Source organism: Eublepharis macularius, chromosome 8, assembly GCF_028583425.1.
Source record: "Eublepharis macularius isolate TG4126 chromosome 8, MPM_Emac_v1.0, whole genome shotgun sequence".
Taxonomy (NCBI): domain Eukaryota; kingdom Metazoa; phylum Chordata; class Lepidosauria; order Squamata; family Eublepharidae; genus Eublepharis; species Eublepharis macularius.
The window spans coordinates 11650029-11671182 of record NC_072797.1 but is presented as its reverse complement, the minus strand read 5'-3'; the positions used below and the strand labels follow the sequence as shown (position 1 = coordinate 11671182).

The 21154-nt window shown below is 45.8% G+C and overlaps 1 protein-coding gene across 1 annotated transcript in view; it reads left to right on the top strand.

Annotated features, from left to right (window-relative positions):
• LOXHD1 (lipoxygenase homology PLAT domains 1) overlaps window positions 1-21154 on the top strand; it is a 222286-nt gene that overhangs the window by 126578 nt on the left and 74554 nt on the right. The window contains exons 28-32 of the mRNA XM_054986641.1: window positions 631-747; window positions 6594-6756; window positions 13493-13647; window positions 14721-14930; window positions 19310-19424. Of these exons, the coding sequence (XP_054842616.1) occupies window positions 631-747; window positions 6594-6756; window positions 13493-13647; window positions 14721-14930; window positions 19310-19424 (760 nt within the window). The remainder of the gene's footprint in view (window positions 1-630; window positions 748-6593; window positions 6757-13492; window positions 13648-14720; window positions 14931-19309; window positions 19425-21154) is intronic.

The following is a 21154-nucleotide window of genomic DNA, read 5'->3' as shown; positions in this document are numbered from 1 at the left end:
ATGAGAAACTGTCTTTGACCTGAAATTGATACTGTGGATCGGAGCTGGGTGGGTCTACTTTAGTTGCAATTTTTTGCTAGAAATTCTACAGCAAAGCATCTTAAATCACTGCTTGTATCACAATGCCCCCCCCCCTGCATGATGCAGAGAAGACAGAAGAAAAGACTCCATCCTGTAAAAAAAATCAGAGCTCAGTTCTCATCCCCTTTGGATTTCCCCTGATGGTAGAGACGGAGGGCAGAGGGGGAATGTGATATCCTCGAAACAAGACCCCCTGCCTGCAACCTGAAACAATACATATGAAAAAGACTCTGCCAAGTGCCTTTTTTTTCTTGAACATTTGAATCAACCATCACACTCATATGGATTTTATCCCTTTCCATCATTCATGCGGTCAAGTTCATGAGCATCAGCGGCTCCAGCCCTCAGCTGGCCGAACTCGCTATGCAGAACCTGTATCTAACGTGCTTCTGAAATGGTCGGGTTTGGGAGACTTTGGCAACATCTGCCAGATGTTTGGTGCCACGGAAAAAGAAGAAATGAAGGAAAGGAACAAGCAACCAATTTAAAGGAAGTGAGAACATAAAGCCAGGCTCACTTTTTAATCCCCCCCCCCATTTTTTTTTGCAGTTGGAGGACATTGGAGACATCACTGAAAAGATTCGCATTGGGCATGATGGTGCGGGGATCAATTCTGGGTGGCATCTGAATAAAGTGGAGGTGCGCAGGCTTCTACCAAATGGAAAGGTGGGTGTGGAAGCAAATATTTTGCTCCCCGCATTCGTTCCATCAGAAGCTGCTAGGGTGTTTGTGTGTGTGTGTGGGGGGGTTGCTTTGTGAAACACAGGTGAGAGTGAAAAAACTAGTGCGGAACTGTGGCTAAAGGAATGAGATGAAAGGTGTGAAGTTTCCAGTTAAAATCTGAAGTCTGCCCAGAGCCCACTAGGAGGCCTTGGTTGCCTCTTTCCTTCCCACTCTGAAGGAAGAGGAATGTTGGTGCTGCTAATTGGCACAAATGAAATGTGTATGTTGGAAACAGAGTCTTGTAAAATCAAATGCACCTGCCTTCCCATCTTATATACCTCCTCCCTTTTTGTTTGTTTAAGGAAGTTTTAACCTGTCTTTCTTCTGCTGGACTCAAGGCAGGTTAAGATGTTGTTTAAAATACATATCAGATAATCCTCTGCACTCAAGGCAGGTTAAAATGTTCGATAAACCAGAAAGAAAGAAAGAAAGAAAGAAAGAAAGAAAGAAAGAAAGAAAGAAAGAAAGAAAGAAAGAAAGAAAGAAAGAAAGAAAGAAAGATCACAGATACATTAAAAACAAATTCATACACTTGAAGATTGCCAATTTAACAAAGCTGCTTCTAAATAAGGCAAAATTGGTTCACAGCCATGCTGGTGCAAAATCAAAATCCAAAAACTAAAACACAATCCATATAAGGCATTGTGCTTTGTGTCCAAGTAACTCTACCTTGCATTGTTGTCAGAATGACAACAACATGGGTGCATTCCTAACTAGAGATGGGCACGAATCGAATTACAACCCCCCAAAAATGCATGAACCAGGCCGGTTCGTGGTTTGTGAACCAGTGGTTCGTGGAAGCTTGTTTCCATGAACTTCCATGAACTGGTCTACTGGTTCATTTGGGTCGTATTAAAGGGGCAGTTTAAATGTATAAACTTTTCCTGCCACTTGCAAGTGGCAGGGCCCTTTAAACTATCAGCTGGCAGGTGGCAGGGGGGAGCCCCCCTTGCTGCCTGCCAGCTGATAGTTTAAAGGGACCTGCCTCTTGCAAGGCAGGAAAGGGCCCTTTAAACTGTCAAATGCTCCTTTCCCTGCCACTGCTATGTGGCCAGAAAGGGACATTTAAACCCCACGAACCACGAACCACAAACTGGTTCATAAACTTGCCCCAGTTTGTGCCAGTTTGTGGTTCCTGGTTCGTGAAAACTCATGAACCGCGAACCTCATGGTTCTTTTTTTTTTTATGGTTCCTGCCCATCTCTATTCCTAACACATTCAGAAAGGCCATTCCGTAATAAAGGGGCCACTACAGAAAAGCCTATGACTGGGGCAGAAAAGGACTAGATCTTCCTGCATGTTGACATTGAAGCAGGCCTTGATCTTAGGAACGGTGCTGTCACTCTAGAATATATTGGGAGAGGCAGACTTGCCGATAGCAGGGTCCTGGACCGTGACAAGCTTTGGAGGGAATGACCAACAGCTTTGACGGGACTCTGAAACAGACAGCCTATGCCAAAGCTCTTCAGACTGGTGTAATATGTACATTCTACTGACCTGTGCTAATAAACTGAGAGCTTTCTGGTTCTCTTTCCATCCAAGTCCAGCTTCTTAGAAGGTAACTACATAGTGCTACATAGTGCTACATACATGTCCTGCTCCCCTCTTTCCAGGCATTTTGCCTTCCCAGATGGACAGATTTCCAGTCCTGTGCAAGAGGGCAGGACAATGGATTAAATTGGCTAATGGGGAAGCATTTGCAAGAGACAACTGGTAATCAGAGGGAGAACTGAGAATCTTGGCTGCTGATTCTCCCTGTATATGAATGCACATGAAGTTGCCTTATATTGACTCGGTCCATTGGTCAGCATTGTCTACTCAGACTGGCAGCGGCTCTCTGGGGTCTTGGGTCAAGGTTTTTCATATGACCTACCACCTGAATCCATTTTACTGGACGTGCTGGGGATTGAACCTGGGACCTTCTGCATGCAAACCATAGATTTTTCCACTGAGTCATAGCCTCTTCCAACAAATGCCACTCCATATTTTGGGGTGGTTTCTTAAAAGGTTTGCCTGCCATTTGTCATTCAGGGTGGCTAACAAACCGAACCTAAAGTCAGCAACAAATATTATTTATTTATTTGCACCCCGCCTTTCTCCCCAAAGGGGATCTAAGGGGGCCAAAAGGGACCCCCTTGCCTCCCTTTTATCCCCACAACAACCCTGTGAGGTAGTAAAAAGAACAAGAGTCCAGGAGCACCTATAAGACTAACAAAATAAGTGGTAGGGTATGAGCTATCATGAGTCACTGCTCGCTTCTTCAGATATGGGAGATGTGGCTCACGAAAGCTCATACCCTACCACAAATTTTGTGGTGCTACTGGACTCTTACTCTTTTCTGCTACTACAGAGAGACTAACACAGCTACCTATCTTGATCTACCCATCTTGATCTGTGAGGTAGGTCAGGCTGAAAGCAAGGAACTGGCCGAAGATCATTCAGCAAGCTTCCATGGCAGAAGGGAATTCGAACCTGGTTCTTCGAAATCCTAGCATGACATTCAACCACTGCACCATGCTGGCTGTCCCGCAATATTACCTCAAAAGAAATCCATCACCTCTGAAACTTCAACCTATTCAGCAATCAGCAATGTAGCAATCAACAAAGCCCTCCAGATCATTGCATTCAAATCACAAAACAGAACTGGGTTTGGGAGTCTGAATTTGTCTTGGAAAGTGGAAATCCTGCCAAGATTGGAGACAGAGAGGTGCCTAGTGGTGGTGTTGCACATGCCGCATCTAAGGGCTCTGGGGCAACGGCAGCAGCACCTTTCCTTCCCCACCCCCAGAGCAAATGCAGACCCACTGGTGCATGTTACGTGTGGCTCCTGCTCACCCTCCCTGCTTCTGAACCCAAGCAAACATCCGCTTTAGGGATAGAGAAAGCCTGTCTTTGTATGTGTGCAGCCGCAGGCTGTCTCTAGGCTGCTTTGATCTCCGCAGCAGCATCTGCCAGACTGTTCGTTCTGCCTGCCTCCCTCTTGTGCCTGCTCCTTAGCTATGGGAGGGGAAGCTGAGTGAAAAGAGATTCTAGGAGCATGGGGACCAAAGTGTCCTGCGGCAGGGTGGCTGAAAGCAAGACTAAGGATTGAGAAGCAGCGGCGAGAGGAGGAAAAGATTGATGGGGAGGGCTCAGGCACAAAGAAGCAGGGGGGAAAGGATGCTGGGGGCGGAATCTGTGTTTCTGGGTGGGTGGGGGAGCCTCATGCAGGGCACCAGGGACAGGAGAGATTCGGAACGATTGTTGGGCTGAAGGGCAAAGTGCATGGGAGCAGCCAATCTGCTAGCTTCTGGCACACAGCAATTAAAATCAGCACTCTGGATAGCTCCCTGCCCTTTCCTGCTTGGGATTGAGTGTAGAACCAGCTCTTTTCAACCTAGAAAGGCAGCAGACAGCTGTGTCTTTAGGGGCTTGGAGAGCCACACAGTTTTCTTGCTGAGCTTTGGATTCGGGCCTACGGGGAGGGGAGAAGAAGTGGAGAAAAGCCGAGCGCTGCATGTTCGTGCCGTCATCAGCCGCAGGATATTACTGCCTGCCACAGGATAGCAATATGCTGCCAAAGCCTCGGAAAGCCATGCTACCTGATTAGACTGTTAAGGAGCATCTAGATGTGTCTGAGCACTGGGCAAGGGGGAAAGAAAAAAAGAACGAGGTCAGATTAAATTGGCAACATTTGTGCAGGCCAAGCTGAATTCACTGCAGAGAGCTAAAGGCGGACTGATGCTTGCCAATTACATCTCATAATTACATTTTCATCTGCTGTGCTGAATGTTGAAGGGAAGGGCAGGCGAATCAGGGCATTTTAGTTCCCTCGTAATACAGAGGAGAATGGCACTGGACAGCTGTGCAGTGAATCTGACAGTGTGAAGTATGGATAGTTGGTGGATGGGGCTATTCATTCATTCATTCATTCATTTTTTTAAAATTTATTCCCCACTTTTCTCCCTACTGGTGATCCAAAGCTGCTTATTTCATTCATTCATTCATTCATTCATTCATTCATTCATTCATTCATTCATTCAATTTCTAGCCCTCCCTTCCCGCAAGTGGGCTCAGGGTGGGTTACTATGATGCATAAAATACAAAAGATACAACATTTTTAGCACAGTAAAATCAAAGTCACAGTAAACATAATTTCAGAAACCCAAGATGGAGCTCCTCTTCATTCTTCCCTACCTACCATACATAGAGGATGAAGGGACGTGCGGGTTGGTATCATCCTACTGTATGCATGTGGGGGGGCAGATGGCTATATAGCCCCCCCACACACTGACAGGAGACCGGTAGGGAGGCTTATTTGATGGACCTAGGACTGGCCTCCACCATACGCCTGGTGGAATATCTCTGTCTTGCAGGCCCATTGAAAGGATACAAGATCTTGGCTGGCCCGAGTATCCTCTGACAGAGAGTTCCGCCAGGTTGGGGCCAGGACCAAAAAAGCCCTGGCTCTGGTCAAGGCCAGCCGAGCCTTCCTAGGGCTAGGGACCACCAGTAGGTGTTTACCTGCTGATCTGAGCACTCTCTGTGGTACATACAGGGAGAGGGGTCCCTCAGTTATGCTGGTCCGTCTGTTTAGGGTTTTATAGGTTAAGACAAGAACTCTGATCTGGAACTCCAGAGGAAGCCAGTTTAACTGTTGCAAGGTTGGAATAACATGTGCCTTGTATGGTGTACCCATCAGGACATTTGCAGCAGCATTCTGGACCCAGATCAGACCCAAAGGAAGCCCTGCGTAAAATGAGTTACAGTAGTCCAATCTGGAGGTGACTGTTGCATGGCTCACTGTCATTAGATCATGGGTTGAAAGACAGGGGGCAAGCTGCGGCCTGCCGGAGATGAAAAAAAGCAGACTGGGCAACTGCCTTGATCCGAGCCTCCATTGATAGAAAAGAGTCCAGCATCACACCAAGACTCCTAACCAATGGAATGGGCACAAGTGATGCCCCATCAAAGATCGGGAGCTGGATCCCCACATCCAACAATTCATGGCCCAAGTACAGGACCTCCATCTTACAGCATTGTTCTCCCCTCCCCTATTTCATCCTCACATCAACCTGATGAAGTAGGTTAGGTGGTGAGAGAGTGACTAGGCAAAGGTCGCCCAGCAAGTTTCCATCACAAAGCAAAACTTGATTATGGCCGGGGGTGTTTTGTTTGTTTTGAGATTATGATTTTATATGGGTTGTGCTATTGATTTTATTCTTGGGACTTCCTTGGACTATTTCGATGGAGAGACGGTATATAAATATTTTAAATAAATAAATGTGTTCTGGGCCACAGATTCCCCAAATACATCAACAGCTGGATTGTGTGTGTGTGTGTGTGTGTGTGTGCATGTGTATTTGTGTAGTAGGGAGCTGGTCAGGCTTAAGAAACATGTAGGGACTGACCTCGATAGCCCAGGAAAGCCTGATCTTGTTAGGTCTTGGAAGCTAAGCAGGGTCAGCCTTGGTTAGTAATTGGATGGGAGACCTCCAAGGAAGACCAAGGTTGCAGAGGCAGGCAATGGCAAATCACCTCTGTTAGCCTCTTGCCTTGAACACCCCAACAGGGGTTGCCATAAATTGGCTATGACTTGACGGGTACTCTCCACCACAAGGACTGAGCAGCTTCAGGATATAGCAGGAACTGAAAAGTTGGTCATAGTTGAATGTAAATTTAAAAAATAGATAAACTGAGTCGAAGCAGTCCCTGTTGGTTACTAGAATTTCACCCTACAGGGTCGTTCAGCCATAGGTGCAACTATTTTTCTGGTATTAAAGAGTTCATTCATTTTCTGTTCATGCCAGGGTTCTGAAAAAACCACCTTTCCATGTGACAGATGGTTAGCAAAATCTGAAGAGGACGGCGAGATCATGAGGGAACTGGTCCCATCCCGAATCTTTACCGAGAAACTCCTGAAAGATGGGACACTGAAGCAGATTGATGAAGAAATTGAAGATGCTCTGGAAAGTATGTCCATTTTCAATTGTCATCCCAACATGGGAGTAATTGCCTGTTAATGATTGAGGGTGGTGAATGAAGCCAGAACTTTAAAAACCAACATTTCCAGGGTATAAGCTTTTGAGAGTCAAAGCTCCTTTCATCAGATTCTGATGAAGCGAGCTTTGATTCTCGAAATCTTATACCCTGGAAATATTGGCTGTTTCCACACTACTTACCTTCCCTCGGAACAACCCGGAACATCACGCAAAAAACGTGGAAGATCGCGTTTTCTCACTCGAGATTGGGCGACGTTGCGCAAATCTCGCATGAGAAAACGCGATCTTCCACGTTTTTTGCGCGACGTTCCAGGTCGTTCCGAGGGAAGGTAAGCAGTGTGGAAATGGCCATTGTTTACTGCAGGTCAACATGGCTACCCTCTTGAAATGAAGCCAGAATCGTTACTCTTCCCTGCCACGAACCTGCCCTTGAGAGTGGCATGGAATACTATCCACCACAGGTATATGATAAACCCTCTGCATATATGAACTGGTGAGGCTGCCATGTACCTAACAAGCCGCTACATTTGCTACGTTTTTTAGTTAATGTAGCAAAGTTGCACAGTCAGCGAAGCGTGGAACCATGTGTGGTGAAACACTCTCCAAGCCTATACTGGAACAGTTAAAACTTAGTTTTATGTAAGCTGATTTACATGCACTTGCATTTTGTGAAGTAGCAGAAGAAACAAATATAGACTTTGCCTAATTAACTCTATTCTAGACATGGGCACGAATCGAAATATGAAGCAAATTTTGTCATGAAGGGCTGTTTCGTGTGTTGTGAAACAGCGTTTTGTGGGGGCCGTGGTTATCACGAAATTATCACGAAATTTACGACTTTTTGGCCTGTTTCGTTAGCTTTGTGAATGATTTATAATTGCAGACAGGCTGGCGCTGATCCATTGATTCCCTAGGCAACAGTGGGCCCAGACCTTTTGTTGCCGTTGGAAACCCCAATCATAGCCCACTTACCCTTGATTGGCAGCTCTCCTAGCCATCTGGAGAGCTTCCATTCTGCCTTATACAGTCAGGAGCTGGGGGTCAATCCCCTAGGCAACCAAGGAGGTGGGCTTTCTGTAGCCGTGGGCACACCAATATCACCCCTCCAAACCCTATTAGGCAGGTCTGTCAGCTGATCTATGTCAGCATTTTGCTGGGATTGGAGTGGGAGAGTGTGTGGAAGGATTTGGGATTGTGCTTTTGGCTGCTGCTGCTTTAAAGAGACTGAAAGAAGCCTCTTATTTCCAGCTGTTGGCCTTGCTGTGGGAAGGTCTTTGGGTGAGCGTGCCTTTTTTCCTCCACCCCACCCCAGCTCCACCACGGCCGGTCCATCCTCCTCTGATCCACAACTCCTGGTCCTCGTTTCAGTCATGCACTCTGGCAGTACTTCCCTTCCCACCCTTCCCTGCAAACTGGGAGGGTGGGTGGAGGAGAGCCTGCTGAAGTCTCCCTGTGAGTTTGGCATCTCTGGGTATGAAGGGGGCCATTGAAATGCCTCGGGTTCTGACGAATCACAAAACTAGCGAATTGTTTCAGCAAACGTGTCAATTTTGTGAAGTTTCATGATTCACAATTCGTGGATTGCAATGAAACACGAAACTTTCATTTCAAGCTTTTTCCATTTCTTGCCCATGTCTATTCTATTCCCTATTACAAGTGGCCGGCTAATCTGGCAACATGGGAGTGAGAGTATGGGTGTGCATCTGGTACGCTTGTACAAGAGAGCTCTGCAGATGCCTCTTTGCAAGACCACAAGGAGAGAGAAAACAGAGACACAGAAAGAGGACGAGTTGTCAGAGAGAACCTTTCTAGCTCAGACAAAGAGAGGCTTCATACAGATACAGAGTATGGTTCTAGTGAAAGGGAAAAATAGTGCCCCCTAGTGTCCAGACATACTGTTACAACACATACCACTGGCCATAGAGCTCCATACTTTCTTCTTAGACTGGCAGGAGCTCTCTAAGGAAGAGGGTCAGCTAGAAGTTGCCATGGAATAAACCTGGGATTTCCTGCACGTAAAGTGAGTGCTCAACCACAGAGCCATCCCCACTCTATGCTGCAATCATTTTAAAGTATTAAGAGGTAGAGAGCTGTTTGCAAACACATGCACCCATCAGGGACCTGTGATTCACTGGCTGTAAATTCAGTTGCAAACCCTAGCTTACTGATGTATAATACACGCAACAGCCCTTACACTTGGGTTAAGCCCTTGATCATGTAAATAAATGGAAAACAGTATCGAGTTAAGGGGCTTCTAATCTCCGCGTGAATGGCTTGTATAAACAAGTGCTTACAGAACATGTTAAAACCAAACCAAATATTGAACAATGAGCTTCCATCACAGAATCATCTTTATTGGTGATTTTCTTTCCCCTCAAGCACTCATTTGGAGGCAGTTGAGTTTACTTTAAAGTTCATCTGGAAAATGAGGAAGTGCTAGATGAGATCAAGCACTTAGAAGTTTATTATGTTTGCAGCTTTGTTTCTTGCACTTTGAGCGCGTTGAAGGGATGTTGCTGTAATTTAGAGACGATTGAGGGAAGCCAGCTGACATATGCCTGATGAATCTCATCAAGCGAACCTTGTTTCTCCAACAAAAAACTCACAACTCTCGAGATCGTTTTTCCCTGAACACTGCTGGGTGCAGAGAATGGAAAAGTGAGTGGGAGAAATATGTTATTATTCTTGTCAATTTCCATCTTGGCAACAAAGCATATGCTTTGCATGAGGAAAGACACCTCTTTTGCATGATCTAAGGAGGAAGAGCAGACAGACAGAAAGACTCTGGAGAGCTCTTCTCAGTCACAGTAGATAATCCCAGATTAGGGCTTCTCTTGACATTCTCAGATGCGTAGTCGTATTCATCTGTAGTAGTGGAAAAAATCTGAGTACAGTAGCATCTTAAAGACTGCAAATATACACGGAGGACCCTGTTCAGAGACACAGTCCTAAGAGACCACTGTATATTTAGTATAAATTTAATATATCAGTGAAAGTGCAAAGTGCAAGAAAATCCTGATCAGTATCATAGCTCTTGATAATTGTTCCAAGCTCACTGACCGTGATATAACCAATGCCTAATAACAGTGTCCACAATCAGACAATGTCCCAATTACTGTCAATAAATTGTGGCTGAAGAAACAACGCTGGTGAGTTTCACAGTTCCTTCAACATAACCATTCGGTGATCTGGGAGAGTGTTTTCCCACCTATAGCTCTCCTGGAGCATGTCCTTCTGCCACCAAGTGCCGACAGAAACCGGATGACCGAATGGTTATGTTGAAGGAACTGTGAAACTCACCAGCGTTGTTTCTTCAGCAACAATTTATTGACAGTAATTGGGACATTGTCTGATTGTGAACACTGTTATTAGGCATTGGTTATATTGTGGTCAGTGAGCTTGGAACAATTATCAAGAGCTTCGACACTGATTGGGATTTTCTTGCACTTTGCACTTTCCCTGATGTATTAAATTTATACATTATATATAGTGGTCTCTTAGGACTGTGTCTCTGAACGGGGTCCTCCGTGTATATTTGCTGTGTTAGAGACCACTTTCCTCATGTTGTTTGGCATCTTAAATACCAACAGAATTTACCAGGTTATAAGGTTTTGTGAGTGAAAGCTCATGTCAGATATATCGGATTTTGTTTTTGACATTTTCGACATTTTTCAGGAGAATTGACCACTATAGTCTTGAGATAAATTGTAATTCTGGAAGATTTCCAGGCCCTACCTGGAGGATGGCAACCCTACCACCCGCACATTCATTCGGCACCTACTCTTTTGATTTTGAGGTCCCAATGGAAGATGTTTCTAATTCCCCCCCCTTAGGGAATTATTTGTTTAATTTTATTTTCTGCTTCCGTTATCCAGTTGCTGCTTTTATTTTAATTATCCCCAATTTTATTAATTAAAACATTTACTATAGTAAAGAGTCCAGTAGCAGCTTTAAGACTAACCAACTTTATTGTAGCATAAGCTTTTAAGAACCACAGCTCTCTTCGTCAGATGCAACTATACTCAGCACTCTCGGCCAAGTTGGTTCCTTAGCTGGCTTTCAATGTCTTCCTTTTTAAAAAAAGATTAATCAAAATAAGGTTCAAGAAGAGTTCAAAACCACAAAACAGTAAACAGATGGCTGGCTCTGCAATGAAGCGAGGTGAGGCAGTAGCTGTGGGCCTGGGAAACTGCTGCTGTCTCACTGACATTGTAGAAAAGAGCAATAGTCCAGTAGCACCTATAAAACTAACATAATTTGTAGTAGGGTATGAGCTTTCGTGAGCCACAGCTCACTTCTTCAGACATTTTACTGTTAGCCCAAAAGGGGCCTCTGTATGTACAAGCCAAAGATACATACGAACAAGCTGAATCTGGAAGGTTTTAATGTATTAACCGTGGGAAGAAACCCTTGAGTCTCTTCCGAAGTATCTGGGTTACAGGCAGATATTATATATACTATTTAAAGCTATGTCAGCAAGTTACAGAGAAGGTAATGATCGCACCATAACAAGTTACACGCTCCTACACATTCTATGTAAATTAAGCCGTTATACATAAACTACAAAGCCTTACTTCATTTAATTAATATATCAACTGCAGACTCCTACTTCCTTGCTTTGAAGGAGAACAAGTTTTCCTTCACCTACTATTCTATTCCAGATCGCTATGCTTTAAACTACAAAGTCTCATTTGATCTGTTTTTAGAGTTTCACTTAACCTTTACTGCATTTGATCTTTATTTAGCTTCATTTAGGGCCATGTAAGGAAAAACTCGACTTGGACAAGCCCTTTGGGTTGGTTAACAATTCATAGAATCATAGAATCATAGAGTTGGAAGGAGCCATACAGACCATCTAGTCCAACCCCCCGCCCAGTGCAGGATCAGCCTAAAGCATCTCTGACAAGTATTCCTTCTACCCAGAAGCCTTTATGACTTCTACAGAACCAAACTCAGGTCCATCATTACTGTAGGCCACCTTGGGCATGTGTGACTTCCTGTGCTGTCTTTAAAGATGCCTGGGGAACCAGGAGGAAGGAACTAGAGGTGGGCACGAGCAGGGGAAAAAATGAACACGATGTTCGTTGCCATCCACGAACAGGGAATCACGAACAACCATGAACATGACCCTGTTCACGAACATGTTCATGGTTGACTGTTCGTGGGAGGGAGGGGGGAGACTTGGAAGGGAAGAAAGTTCCCTGCACCATTTGCAGACGGCATGGGGAACCTTCTTCCCTTCTAAGTCTCCCTCTTTCCAGCTGGCTAGAGGAAGGCTCTGAAGGGAAGAAGTTTCCCCATGCCGTTTGCAAACAGCATGGGGAATCTCCTTCCCTTCAAAGTATCCCTCCTTCCAGCTGGCTAGAGGGAGGAGGGGAGACTCTGAAGGGAAGAAGGTTCCCCATGCTGTTTGCAACCTCCTTCCCTTCAAAGTCTCCCTCCTTCCAGCTGGCTAGAGGGAGGAGGGGAGACTCTGAAGGGAAGAAGGTTCCCCATGCTGTTTGCAACCTCCTTCCCTTCAAAGTCTCCCTCCTTCCAGCTGGCTAGAGGGAGGGAGGGGAGACACTGAAGGGAAGAAGTTTCCCCATGCCATTTGCAAATGGTGTGGGGAACCTCCTTCCCTTCAAAGTCTCCCTCCTTCCAGCCAGATGGAGGGAGTGGGGGAGACTTTGACAGGAATCCCCTGACAAGCGGCTCAGTCCGGAGTGAAGTGCTCCTACCCCTGCTGCTGTGCATTTCACCTCGGCAGGCTGCACTGAGTGGTGGATTTAAACGTTGCTCTTCCTGCGCTGCACAGCAGCAGGGAGAGGGAAATTTAAACCCCGGCAGGCTGCAGTCAGCCCTTGTCAGGGTTTTCCCTGACAAGTGGCTGAGTCAGGGATGAAGTGCTCCTGGGCTTAGATTGGGGTTTCCAGGGCAACAGGAGTTCAGACAGAGTTCAAAAATTCCGTGCCTACTGTTGCCAAGGGAATTGATTGAAAGGCGCCAGACTGTCTGGCTTGACGAACTGCTGACGAACACTATGAACAGGGCTTGAAACGAACACATGTTCGTCGGGAATGGGGCCTCACAAACAGCTTGCTCACGAACAGCTGATCGGGCTGTTCGTGACTTTTTTTGTTCGTATTGCTGTTCATGCCCACCTCTAGAAGGAACACTCGTGGCTCCAGCTCCTGGGTGAGGTGAAGTAGTGGTTGGCAGTTGTAACAAGAGGTGCCATGGCTCAGTGAAAGAGCTTCTGCTTTGCATGCAAAAGGTCCCAGGTTCAATCCCCAGCATCTCCTGTTAAAAGAACTGAGCACTAGGCGATGTGAAAGACCTCTGTATGAGACCTCGAAGAGCTGGTGCCAGTCTGAGTAGACAGTACTGGCCTTGATGAACTAGAAGGCCATGGTAAGTGGCAGCGGCATGTTGTCTGTCATTTGCATACTAGAATTATATTGCTTTTATTGTATTTTTCCTCCCTCTATTATTGATTCAAGCCATCTCTTTGCTTAAGAACTTTGCTTAGCAGGCAGGGTACAGTGTTTGAAAGAAAGAAACAGAAAATCGGCGAACAGCCAGCGTAAGAAAGTTTTTGCAAATGCATGCAGAAATGGCTTTTGAATTCAATCAAGTGAGTAGGATGCTCTTCTAGCCATCTCTTCAAATGTGTAAATTAATCCTGGGTTTTTGTTTTTGTTTGTTTTTTTCCCCCTCTTGAACAGACTGTACGTACAGTATTACTGTTTACACTGGAGATGTTTTTGGTGCTGGAACGGATGCCAATGTGTTCTTGACCATATATGGAGACCTGGGGGATACAGGGGAGAGAAAACTGAGCAAGTCCGAAACAAACATGAACAAGTTTGAAAGAGGACAGGTACAGATGTTACCAATAGGCAGCTCCCCCCGCCAGGTGTGAGTTCTGAATAGGGTTGCCCAGGGCTTTTTTTCTGGGGAAAGAGGTGGTGGAACTCAGGACCGCACAATAACATCACTTTGGGTCAGCTGGAACAAGGGAGGAGTTTTTTAAAGTTTAAATTGCTCTTGGTGAAAATGGTCACATGGCCGGTGGCCCTGCCCCCTGATCTCCAGACAGAGGGGAGTTTAGATTGCCCTCCACGCCGCTGGAGTGGCACGGAGGGCAATTTAAACTCCCTTCTGTCTGGAGATCAGGGGCCAGGGCCACCGGCCATGTGACCATTTTCAAGAGGTTCCGGAATTCCGTTCCACTGCATTCCTGCTGGAAAAAAGCCCTGGACCCCCCATCTGTTTTGGCCTCCCCCCCCCCAAAATTAATTTTATGACAAACCTTAGATTTTGTGGTTTATGCATAAGAATCAGCTGGCTGCAAGTGGAGCTTTCCTGCCCATGCTCCGGGATTTTCTCAACCCTCTTCTCAGACCTGCAAGCCCCCTCACTCAAAAAAGGCCAGGGACCCTTCAGTTTTCACATCTTTTGCAGTAAGATCAGGCATGTGAGAGAGCAAATCCAGAAAGGACAGAGTTCTTCAACAGGTCTGTTTTCATGGATCACATAGCTGACTGGGCTAGCAACAGCAGTACTGATATGGCTGCCAGTCCCCCAGTGGGGGCAGAGGAATCCCCCCACTCCCAGTCTCTGCCCCCCCACTGCCACTCACCTGGTTGGAGGGAGAAAAGACCCGGGAAGCAAAAAATCTCCCATGCCAGTGTGTAGCGGGCCTGCTCCCAGCAGGTGCGATGACATCACTTCCTCAAATGATGTCATTGCACTCAGTGGTAGTCCTGCTCCCACACTTCACAGAGGCCAAAATTCCGGAAGTGACATCATCATGCCTGCCAGGAGCATGCGTGCACAAGAAGGTCAAGCAAGGTAAGTGCCAGGTCCGCCCGTCCCCACTGGGAAGGTTAGGGGACCTGGTAACCCTAAGTACTGAAGACAGACCATCTATTTCTATTCCATCTCCTACAGGAAGACGACTTCACGATACAGGCGGTGGACCTCGGTACAATCTACAAAATCTTGATTCGCCACGACAACAGCATGCCAAGGCCTGACTGGTATCTGGACAAAATAGAGATCCTGAATGAGGACACGGAAGACTTCTACCTGTTCATGTGTGAGCGCTGGCTGTCCAAGAAGAAGGAGGACAACAAGATTGAACGGATCCTGTATGAAAAAGTAAATCAGAATGGTATTTCGGGCATTGTTCAAAGGCTTCCTCTTGAATACATTCAAGATTAAATTGCGAAATAATTATTGTGCCTTGTTTTAGGGACTGAGGCTCAGGGGTAGAGCATCTGTTTTGCATATAGAAGGTCCTAGGTTCGATGCCTGGGTATCTTCAGCTAAAAAAGATATTGGATAAACAGGTGAGACCTTTCTTTGCCTGAGGTCTTGGAGAGCTGCTGCCTGTCCGAGCAGGAAATACTGAGTTAGAGAGGAGAAGGCAGGAAAGTTCCATTCTGCCCTTGGAAGAGTTATAATAATAACAATAACAACAACATTCGATTTGTATACCGCCCTTCAGGACAACTTAATGCCCGCTCAGAGCGGTTTACAAAGTATGTTATCATTATCCCCATGACAATCACCCTGTAGGGTGGGTGGGGCTGAGAGAGCTCTGAGAGAGCTGTGACTGACCCAAGGTCACCCAGCTGCCTTCAAGCGGAGGAGTGGGGAACCAAACCCGGCTCTCCAGATTAGAGTCCTGCCGCTCTTAACCACTACACCAAACTGGCTCTCCAGTTATTCCAGTTCCAACTCAATGTTTAGGACCTGTGAGTTAGCCGGAAACACATGTGGTGCCTTTGGTAAATATGAACATGTAAGTGGCCTTACACTGAGTCAAACATAGGGTTGCCAACTCTGGGTTGGGAAATTCCTGGAGATTTGGGGGCAGAGCCTGGAGAGAGGAGGGTTTGGGGAAGCGAGGGACCTCAGCTCATTATACTGCCAAAGGAGCTATTTTCTCCAGGGGGACGGGTCTCTGTCATTTGGAGATCAGTTGTAATTCCAGGAGATTTTCAGGTCCACCTGGAGGTTGGCGACCATAGTCAAACCATTTGTTTGATTGACAGCTGTGTCCTAGGTAAACATCCTGCTCAGCCCTGCAGATGGACCCTTTCATAGGAGATGCAAGGGACTAAGTATGAATGCAATGAGTATTCTTTATAGGCCTTCGCATGGAGCAGCTGCAAGGAGTTTGCTAACCATCCTGAACCTCAGTTTTGACACTGATTTGCAGGTTGCTTAGGATTGCGCATTGTAGCCCAAATCCTCGAGAAACTTTATGCAAAATTGTCTGATTTGCATTGGTTTCATAGAATCATAGAATCATAGAGTTGGAAGGGGCCATACAGACCATCTTGTCCAACCCCCTGCCCAGTGCAGGATCAGCCTAAAGCATCTCTGACAAGTATTCATCTAGCCTCTTCCTGAAAACCGCCAGTCAGGGGGAGCTCACCACCTCCCTAGGCAGCTGGTTCTACTTTTGAACTATTCTGACCGTGAAAAAGTTCTTCCTAATATCCAGCCGGTACCTTTGTGCATGTAGTTTTAGCCCATTGCTTCACATCCTACCCTCTGCTGCCAACTGGAACAGCTCCTTGCCCTCCTCCAAATGACAGTCTTTCAAATACTTAAAGAGAGCGATCATGTCCCCCCTCAATCTCCTCTTCTCCAAACTTAACATTCCCAAGGCCCTCAGCCTTTCCTCGTAGGGCTCAGTCTCCAGACCCCTGATCATCCTCATCGCTCTCCTCTGTACCCTCTCGATTTTGTCCACGTCCTTTTTGAAGTGAGGCCTCCAGACTGCACACAATACTCCGGGTTCCCCCAAGTAGCTGATCTCATTCACCGTGGCCTGGGCGTGGCACCGCCCCTCACTCTCTCCGTGAAACGCTTGTGACTTCCGAGAGAAGAAAGCAAGCTCGTCCGTCCTGCAGCCACCGAAAATGTAGCTAATTAACATTCAAAGGATGTGGATTAATTAACGGGATAAAAATTAATAGGCGGCGCCTGCCCTTTTGCACAGCCAGGGCCTGTACTGTGGTTGACTGGAGCGGCTTTTCTTTGCCAAGGCTTGTTCTACAGGGCACGACAATGTTTTAATTGCACGGTTGCGACTTAAATGCTTACATATTAACACCGGGGCAAATGGAGCTCCCTCGGGGACCGGCTTGATGCGATGTATCTAATGTATGGTATGGCTGCCGAGAGCTCTGGTGGGACCAGGCTCACTTAGTCTCTATTATTAATTCCTTTTAAGGAGGCAAAACTAATTAGGTTTAACAAAAACAATTTCAGGGAATGTGCAATGGGATTTTCACATTTAGGCAAGCTATTCCAGCAGTCCTAACCCCCCCACCAATCATTTTTCTTACTATTGTCCTTTCTTATGACACTTTCCCATTCTGCAAAATGCTTCAGAGCTCTTAGCTCCTTTGTCTTTACAAACCTCTTTCAATAAGAGAGACAACAAGAAAAACAATTATGTGCTGTCAACTTGCGACTGACTCATGGCAGTCCCCGGATCACGGGGTTTTCAAGGCAAGAGATGAGCAGACGTGGTGTGCCATTTCCTACCTCTGCGAAGCGACCCTAGTCTGCCTTGGTAGTTTCCCATCCAAGTACTGACCGTGGCCAACACTAAGCTTCCAAGATCTGATAAGATCTGGCTAGTCGGGGATGTTCAAGCTGCAAAAAAAATAATACTGTCCATTAGGACTGATTCTAATGCAGCTTGCAGACTTCCAAGTTACACAGAACTCTGTTTCAGGCAGAACATTCACGACACGTTTTAAAAAGTGAAGGGAAAAAAATTACTCTGAATATCAACATGTTGTTAGGTTCAGTTCATACTTTTCAAATTCCCCCTCCCCCAACCCAAAGATCTCCCAAGTAAGTAAAGACAAAGACACATCATGTATAGTGTTACAACAGAAGGGGTAGAAAGACTTGCACTCACAGACTTACTTACTTAGGTTGTCTTTATTAATCACAGTTGCATCTTACCCTTCCTCCATGGAGCCAAGGACAGCGAATGTGAGGTTATCCCATTTAGAGTTCACAACTAACTCTGTCCTTCAGCTTGGTTGGGGTTGGCTGTTATTAGACTTCCCCCCTCCCAGAAGTCTCTCCTTCTGGTTGCTGTTCCACATCTATCTATCTATCTATCTATCTATCTATCTATCTATCTATCTATCTATCTATCTATCTATCTATCTATCTATCTATCTATCTATCTATCTATCTATCTATCTATCTATCTATCTATCTATCTATCTATCTATCTATCTATCTATCTATCTATCTATCTATCTATCTTCTCTTCCTTCCTTCCTTCCTTCCTTCCTTCCTTCCTTCCTTCCTTCCTTCCTTCCTTCCTTCCTTCCTTCCTTCCTTCCTTCCTTCCTTCATTATCAGTGGTAGAGCAGTAGTAGAGCAACACTAATACTGTACCCAAATCTTGCTCTTCTACTACAGACCAACATGGCTACCCACCTGAAATTACTACTACTAATAGTAGTGCTGGTGGTGGTAATGGTAGTAGTAGTATTTTTTTAAAAATCCACTACTCATCCAATATAGGATTTCAAGCCACCTTATCAACCACAAGCCCGTATACATACAGGGCAAATCCATGATTAATAGTATGTTTGGATTGGCCATTGCAAGAGAAAAGTACAAATTCAACCAAATGCCTGGGTAAATAAATAAGTCCATACCTGGAAGCAAAGGTTTAACAAGCCCTGCACTGGGCTGATAGAGGAGAGGAGGCAATGCCATAACTGGGAGGCCACAACCCCAATTATGTCTCTTGTTATTGCTCACTTGCAGTAATGCAGGGAGCCAAAGAAGGTCCTCAGATGAAAATTTCAGTTGACGGGCAGGTGTGCTTGAGATTAAGTGGTCTCTTTGCACCATGTGTTGTTAAGTAATAGTTGGCATGTTAGTTGAGTTTTTTTCTTGTTCCCTGGTTTTGGTTGACCTCATTTTCAATATAGTTATTATTATTAATGTTTTTGTTTTTCTAATGCCACCTGGGTTTAGCGGATGCAAAAAAAGATGTTGAAAATGCATTAACATATTTGGGAAAACAGTACAAGGAAAGAGAAATTATTGTGAAAAGATACATTGATTTGAAATGAAATCAAAATGGTTTTTGAAATTCAGACCCATTGAGGATTGCCAGACATGGCCAGGCAACCAGACATGGCCAGGCAAGGAGATTGGGGAGCAGCGTGCCATTGGTGAAAATGTGACGTCACTACTGGACAAAACCTAGAAGTGACATCATTCCTCTCTAGGAATTGCTGGAAACTCTATGGTTTTTCCCACAGAGGACTGCCAATGGCTGTTTGTTTATTTTTCTTCCAGTGCTGAAATGGGAGCTGGGGAGTGAGGGCTCTTGTCCATTTTTTGCGTGTGTGTTTAGGATAAGGCATGCCAGTAATTGTAATACTATGGTTCTTTGAGGTGTGGAAGACTCTTTCCAGGTTCATTGAGCAGGAAGAACTTGATTAATCTGTTGGGTGTGTTTTGTGCCTTCCCATTAGAATTACGATCGTAATCAGAAAAGCATCGGTGGCTCCTCTTTGAGCAAGGACAACAATGCAAACGTGAAAGACCAGAAAGCTGATGGCTCCGATGAAACTCCTCCAGAAGGAACATGTAAGGAAATACTAGATTGGGATGGGGGAGAGGAGAGACCCGTGGCCGTACTAGAATGCCTGAGCAAGGCACGCTGGGAAATATCTCACGGAGTGAAGCCGAGTTCTCATTGAAGTAGCCAAATGGTGTCTAGGGTGCTCCCCTTCAAACTGCAGGTGGTGACTGACATGCTCAAATGTTCCTCACTTAAAAGAAAACTCCTCCGTGTACAAAAGTAGGGTACCAGGGAAATGGGTTTTTGCCTAGCTTTCTGCCATTTATTTATTTATTTATTTATTTTTAACCCGCCCTCCCCACAAGTGGGCTCAGGGCGAGGTACAACATTGATTAAAATACAACTTAAAATAAATCATAAAAACAGATAAAATACTGTGCCCCTTTCGAGGCAACCAGCGGGAGTGGACTCTCCATACCCCTTGTAGAGGGAGACCGGTGGAAGGCTCGGCAATGATGGACTAAAATTAGCCTCCACTGTATGCCTGGCGGAACATCTCCATCTTACAGGCCCGCCTAAACGATACAAGATCCTGGTGGGCCTGAGTGTCCTCAGACAGAGAGTTCCACCAGGTTGGGGCCAGGACCAAAAAGGCCCTGGTCCTGGCAGAGGCTAGCCGAGCCTCCTTAGGGCCAGGGACTACCAGTAGATGTTTTCCAGTTGAACAAAGTGCTCTCTCGGGCACATACATGCAGAGACGGTCCCTTAGGTATGCATGACTTGTTAGATTTCTTTGTGCAAGTGTTTTTGTTTACATATGGAAGGACACTCCATCGTAGGCATTCCCACCTGCAGTTGGAAGCAGAATGACCCTAGTATGGCAAGGCTCGAGTCCAGTTGCACGTTAGAGACCAATGCTCTCAAAGGTGTGATTGTACTCAAATCTTGCTCTTCTACTGAAGACCGACATAGCTGCCCATCTGAAACACTAGTATCATCAAACACCTCTGTGAGGCCAAAGTTCCCACTCAAAACCAATATGGCTGCATGTGTATTCTTCCCGAAACCTGGACTGTTTGGCCACTGCCTGAAATAAGAAAACATGGAAAGAAATGGAGCAGTGGGTGTCTCTTTCCCCTTGCTACTGTTCCAGCAGACGGAGCTTTTATACTTTTCTTGCCTGCAGGTGGAGGTGAGGAAAGGGTTATGTATCCCTCTTTGCAACTTTGGGACAGCAACCAGGATTTCTAGCCTCTTCGCTGCTACAAAGTACCAGCTTGAATCACCCAGACAAGACAGAGCTTGGAGGTTAAGCAGGGTTGGCCATGGTTAGTACTTAGGTGGGATACCACCAAGGAAGACCAGGGTTGGTATGCAGAGGCAGGCAACAGCAAACCACCTCTGCTCATCTTGTGCCTTAAAAACCCTCTGCAGAGTTGCCATGTCAGCTGCACCTTGACAGCCCTTAATAGCTATTATTATTATCTGCCACCAAATAGCTAGATGTGGCCTTTGACAGAGCAAAGCCTCACACTGGCCCATACTGCCTTCCTCTGGGTGGTATCAGATCTCTGGCCCCTCCCAGGTGTTTCCCAGCACTGCTAGTTGAGATTACAATGGATCGTGCCCCTTCTATATGCAAAAACTTATGCACAGTCACTACACCATAGCCCTTCACTGGACAGCTTGCTTCCATTTTCAGGGTGGGTTTTTAAAAAAAAAACCACTTTAAAATAGTTATTTCCCTTTTTCTGTTGTATACTAAAAAAGACACAGTAACAACTCCATCATTATC